Source organism: Pundamilia nyererei, unplaced genomic scaffold (assembly GCF_000239375.1).
Source record: "Pundamilia nyererei isolate P.nyererei 1_Seehausen unplaced genomic scaffold, PunNye1.0 scaffold00014, whole genome shotgun sequence".
In the NCBI taxonomy this organism is placed as follows: domain Eukaryota; kingdom Metazoa; phylum Chordata; class Actinopteri; order Cichliformes; family Cichlidae; genus Pundamilia; species Pundamilia nyererei.
In genome coordinates, this window is record NW_005187415.1 from 2319707 (window position 1) to 2325865 (window position 6159).

Consider the following 6159-nt stretch of genomic DNA (forward strand, 5'->3'; position numbering starts at 1 on the left):
GATGTGACAATAAAAGTGATTTGATTTGATTTGATTTGATTATTTCCAGACAACTGCTTGCTCAATAATGTACCACTAACCTGGTTTGACACAGGTTTGTGTTTCAGCCCCGGCTTGTTAAGGATTAGCTCTAGTTGTCGCTTGTTGAAGTTTGAAACCCCAAGAGATTTTACAAGGCCAGCGTCTTTACAAGCTTCTAAAGCCTGTGAGAGACATAGGAAAGCACAATAATAAAACAATGTAGTCAACGTTGAACTTTGAAACAATTTAAAAGCTCACAGAAACAGTAAAACTGAGACACTGTTGAAGCTGTCATTGATTTTTACCACATATCTTTTTGTATTTAACTATAAGTTAAAGGACGCGTGTATCCAATACTGTTGTTCTGTAGCAGTTATGTTGTCTTCACATATGTTAGGAAATCACTGAAACTAAATTTTCTTGAATAAGCAGGCCACCAAGTCTCACCTCCCATGTGGCACAGAGGTCCGTTTCATGATAAAGCCACTTCCCACTCTCATCTTTGGGGGTAAATTCATCTCCTGGCTTCAGAAAATTATAGTGTTTCAGTATAGTATAGTATTTCATTTGGTGCAGTAAAACCTCATGAAATTCAAATGTAAAAATTAAAAACTTGTTATTAAGTTTTCACATGTGTGCATACCTTGAAAGCCATGGGCAGTTCTATAATATAGAGGTCAACATAATCCAGCTGTAATGTCGTCAGGGTTTTCTCTAAAGTAGGTCGTACTAGCTCGGGTGGATGAAATGTGTTCCACAACTTCAAAAGAAAAGAAGAAAAGTTAACAAATGTAGAAAAAAGCTACAGAACTCAGCATTTGGTTTTTTTTAAGATTCAAAGGTAAGTCATGAAAATGAATATGTTATCGATTCATATGTTATCCATACCTTTTAAGTTTCTCACAGGCAAAAAGCATTTTAGACTCGTTTTTGGTTAACTTTTGCCTTGAGAGACTTTGTAATGTTGGTCTCGAAAGGTGTTGTACAAACCAAAATGTACTTACTTTATCTTCCTTATTTTTTTGTGGTTCAGGGAAATAATATTGGTATAATATTCAGATTGGCTTTTTTTCTTATTTGCATTATTAGTTATTTACTTTAAAATAACTAAAGGAGTTGTACTTTTTTGTCACTTTGGCCACCAGTTTTGACAGGAAAAAACACATTTTTAAACTTTTAATTTTTTGTTGGCATCAACAATTACACCCAGAGAAATCCTGCTAAATGCATTTTTCATGCATTCTCGATATAGATGTTAAAGCTCATCTAGAAACATGCATGCCAGGAATGGTGCAACCAAAACCTGTGCATGCCGTCATAGTGCTGGATTTGTTTCAATGAACTAGATGAAAAACAACCTGCTTCACCCTGAATAACCTACATGAGGATTTTGTGGATTTGTTATTAATGGAACTTGTTGTTCGATTTCTAAAAGTCTTGATGATCTTCATGCATCACTGAACTCTTGAGGTGGGAAGTAACAAAGCACAAATATTTGTTACAATTTTATACAATTTTCTATACTGCATTTCAGTAGTAAAACAGGCTCGTTACTTTTGCCTTAACGGATTTGCTTTAACGGATTTTTGTCACTATGAGCCAACATTGTGTTTTTGCATATTATGATACATGCAAATCAAACTGAGGCTATTTAAAGACTACATGAAAATACTCTGGAGATTAGTTTGGTGTACTGTGATGGGTTTAAAGTAAAGAAGAGTGTGTGAGCAGAGATTCATATGAATTTTAGCTGATGATTCTTAGATCTATTGACTGATATATATTTTTTATTTTACTTCTTTTTCTTCAGATTCAAGCTGAGTATACTTAGATTGGAAAAAAACTTAGGCTGAAGTTTGTATTCCCATCTGCTAATATTATTTTATCATTGTGTTAACATAGCCGAAGGTTAAGTTAGCTTTGCACAGAAATAGAAATGTCCTCCAAACAGCTACTAAACAGCCTGTACTTTTTTACTTTTACTTGAGTAAAGAAGTTGAATCAGTACTTCATATTTTACTGGAGTAGTTTTGAACAGTAATAGATGTACTTCTACTTAAGTACAGAATGTGTGTACAGAAAAACAGAAAGAAAAAAAAAAGTTCAACGGTCAAGGTGCACAGGAGAGGCTCACACGAACAAGTATGCTTTGCAAACCTTTCCACAATAGAAGATGTCCTCTCTTTTCACAGTTCCATCTGCTATTTTGTCCCTTATTGCTTGCCCCACTTCGTGTTCATTGTAATAGATCAATGCTCCGTCAATATGTCTGTAGCCCGTCTCGATCGCAATTTTGACAGATTCATATGCAGTTCCTTTAGGAGTCTGTCAAAAAAAAAAAGAAAAAAAAGAAGAAGTAGTACTGGAAGTAATATATAGTATAAAATAAAATAACAACAACCATAATAATAATATAATAAGCACTCAAAAGTCACAGCAAAAAACAAACAAACAAAAAATCCTACCACTATTTTTTATTTATTCATTTAGTTTTTGCTTCGTGACACATGCACAACGATATACAATATACAATTAAATCATGAATCTTACCTCGTGGGGATTTGCATAAGTTCCCAGTCCTATCAAGGGTATGCTGTTTCCATCAGATAGGGGAATGGAGTGACTTTCTGCTGTCAATTCCATGTTTAACAAAAATGTTTGTTACAAAGATCTTGATGTCTGACACTGTGCACTCACTCGAACTTTTGAATACTGTCTAGGAGGCTGGCCCCTCTGCTCTCTACTCGGCCAGAAACTCCTCCCAAAGGCAAAGTACCTCAACTGTTGCTCATGAAAACATGAACAACCGGACACCAAGACAAACAATTACAAATGCTCATGAAAACATGAACAACCGGACACCAAGACAAACAATTACAAATGGAAGTGAACACGCTATCTGATCATCATGAATGAGACTAAAATGCTATACTATATGCTATATTATATGTTGGATTAAGCTTTCAGATACTGGTGAAAGCTGGCAGTGACAATGGGATTACGCTGAATTTATCTACCCCCAGTTCTTCAGGTGACACGGTGTTGAAAGCCAAAAGGTGAGAGGGAAATTAAAGGGTATTGTCAATGGGACTATTCCACTCCACCCTCATAGTGGTACATCCCATCTGCCTGGTGCATTTATATAAGTATATAAAAGATATATCTCCAAGAGATATAAAACTAGGATTTACAACAAATAATATGCTAAATTTAGGGATAAAAGGGTACTAATTACTAACTATACAATACTATAATGACAACTGTACAAAAAAGTCTTTGATTTATGATTGACCTGGAAATTATATTAATTTATACTAATACTTATACTAATGTTTTTTTTTTCAATAAAAAAAATAATAACATTAATAGATTACCTTTAAATGTAACTTGCCATGTTAGCCCTCTACTGCATGACTTTTTAATTTTTGGGGAAAAAAATATTTCTCCCTATTTTGGGGGAGCTTTAGGGTCCCTAATAATATATCAATCAAAAAATTTGACACCCTGCCCCCCCCTCCAAACAGATATTGGTTTGTTGCTTCAAGGCAACACTGTGCGACAAGGGTAGTCACACACCAAGTTATTCTATAATAAGTTTTATAAGTACAACAAGGATGAACAAATAAATAAGCAGCAAATAAACAATGTAAACATTTCACAGAACAATGAAACACCAAAATACATCCAACATTTGACCCTAATCCCCATGCACACGTTGTGTTTCCATCACTTTTGGGGACATTACATTAACTTACATTCATTTCCTGGAAACTTATCCTGACCCTACCCATCACAAGTCCCTGCCTGGACCTAATCCTAACCCTGACCTTATCCGAAACCTAACCTTACCCTAACCCTGACTCTCAGCCTTCACCATAAAATTGAATGATTTATCTTGCAATTTGTCCCCATAAAGTAGGCGAGACCTCACAATGTGAGTGTGTAAACAAATTTGTGTCCCCACAACAATAAGTAATACACGACCACACACACTAACACACACACAGACACAGTTACTTTACCAACTGACCCCTGAGCTCCTAAGTGTCCGTCAAACCTGATTCAGGGACCCACTCCTCTACTTCACTGTCACTCTATGATAGCTCACTGTCCTCACATTCCCTCGGTTTCCTTCCATAAAAGGTTTTTACGTCCATGTCCTGTAATTATGAGTAGATTGTAAAGTAAAACGCATTGACTATGATCATATAAATGCACACAAACACATCTCTACACACATATGCTAATGCATTATATTGCCTGAAAAAAATTAGGCTAACTGCACAGTGTTGCCTTGAGGCAACAAATGAAAATTAACAGTTTTACTGTATAAATAAATTTTAAAAAGTAGAACAGACAATCAAATATGTTTCTTAACATATTCATGCACATACAAGTATTTTTTATATACATTTATTTCACTATAAACATGTAAAATAGTTATCTTTATCTTGCCTCCTAATGGAGATGCCTCTCATGGAGTGCAGCTTGCAGAAAGGGGTCCTCCCCGCCCCAAAAATAAAGTCACACCACCTTCAACTCATCATTTTATTGGAAAGATATGTGCCTGGTAGCATTATTTGAGAATTTTTTTTTTTAAAAAGAAAGTTTTTTTTGTTTTGTTTTGTTTGAAGGGCCAGTGTAAGGCATGAAAATGTGGTTTGTTGCCTCAGGGCAAAACTATGCAGTAAGCCACATAATATCTCGTCAAAATATCAAGTCGTTCCATTTGTAGTTTGTCCTCACCAGGACACCGTAAACGCGTTAAAATAACGCGGTGCCGTGTGGGTATTATATGGTATGTGTTTTTAGCTGCGAATACACAGACAGTCGACAATCCCTGCTAATATGTGAGCTTTAGAACACAGTATGTGTAGCCTTGTTTAAATCAATAATTTACTGTGTGCGGTTATCTTTCTGTTGTTTTGATAAGACCCGCCACAGACCATGGAGTGTTTTTTTACGCGTTTAGCATATGCACAGTAAAACTAGGCTACGATGCTAACGTAGCTTCCCTAAAGGACAGAAATGCACTTTAGTTAACTAAAGCTGCTGTACAGTTAAGCAATACTGCGTGAAGCATGAATGAACCTTGGTTTTAATGCAGTAATCGTTTAATATTTATCTTCTTCAAGTCAGAGGAATAAAAAGCTGTTCTTTGTTTTCGACTGTAACGCTAAGTGTGTTGATTAACTGATTGAAAAGCTCGGGTAGCTGTAGCGACTGAGACAATGGACGAAAGTGCCGAAACTGCTGAAAACGACGACATTGTCATCATCGTGGAAAACGAGGCAGAAAGTTTACCAGCGGAAGAAGAGAGACTGAAACAGCAAGCCACATTCGGGCTCATGGATACGTGTCCTGTCTGCAAGTTGAGCTTTCACAACAGGGAGCCCAAACTCCTGCCGTGTCTCCACTCCTTCTGCAAGAGGTGCCTACCTGCCCCCTTCATGAGTGCCGAACCAAGACGCGACACCCAAGGCCAAGTTGACAACAGCAAGTCATGTGAGGAAAATTGGCTCACAGATAAAGTTTGTCTGTGATAAGCAAACCATGAAGTTTTGATTATGTGGGCTATTCCACATCAATTCCCCCAAATTACTGTGTAGTCATGTAATGTTAGAATTATCGGGAGGCGCACAGTGGGTTAGGTGGAAGGTTACTGCGTGGAGTTAAAAGGGGTCTAGTCTAAATCGGGCATTAGTATGGAGTGGAACAGTCCATGTCCATAAAGGAGAGCAGTTTTCTGTGATCTTTTGTCCCTTATTGACTCACGGCAGGAGTTATTGACTCAACTCCAGCCTCTAGACTTTGGCCAATGGTGTTGAAAGGTTTGTTGGTCCTGCTGTCATCTCTAGGACTAGGACAACTGTCCCCGCTCCCCCAAACATCTAATTGAAATTGGTATTTTTTTGAAGTATCACAATAAACTTCATGGTATAAATACACCTCATGTGTTTTAACATATCTGATTTTTAAAATTCAGCCCCCTATATTTGAAATGGCTCTTTCTACAAGCCTTAAAAGATAAAAATGCAATCAGCCACCGATTGTGCAAGTTCCCCCACCTAAAATGATGACAGAGGTCAGTAATTTGCACCAGAGGTACACTTCAACTGTGAGAGACAGAATGTGAAA

The 6159-nt window shown here is 36.9% G+C and overlaps 2 protein-coding genes across 4 annotated transcripts in view; one reads left to right on the top strand and one right to left on the bottom strand.

The window, feature by feature from the left end:
• LOC102198112 (3-oxo-5-beta-steroid 4-dehydrogenase-like) overlaps positions 1-2664 on the bottom strand; it is a gene marked incomplete at its 3' end in the record, with an annotated part of 5833 nt that extends 3169 nt beyond the window's left edge. The window contains exons 1-5 of the mRNA XM_005725315.1: positions 2572-2664; positions 2179-2346; positions 665-781; positions 469-546; positions 81-203 (exon numbers count right to left, since the gene is read on the bottom strand). Of these exons, the coding sequence (XP_005725372.1) occupies positions 81-203; positions 469-546; positions 665-781; positions 2179-2346; positions 2572-2664 (579 nt within the window). The remainder of the gene's footprint in view (positions 1-80; positions 204-468; positions 547-664; positions 782-2178; positions 2347-2571) is intronic.
• A 2136-nt stretch (positions 2665-4800) lies between these two features.
• trim24 (tripartite motif containing 24) overlaps positions 4801-6159 on the top strand; it is a 15636-nt gene continuing 14277 nt past the window's right edge. For all 3 annotated transcript variants that reach the window (XM_005725140.1, XM_005725141.1, XM_005725142.1), the window contains exon 1: positions 4801-5526. In XM_005725140.1, the coding sequence (XP_005725197.1) occupies positions 5253-5526 (274 nt within the window). In that variant the 5' untranslated portion in view covers positions 4801-5252. The remainder of the gene's footprint in view (positions 5527-6159) is intronic.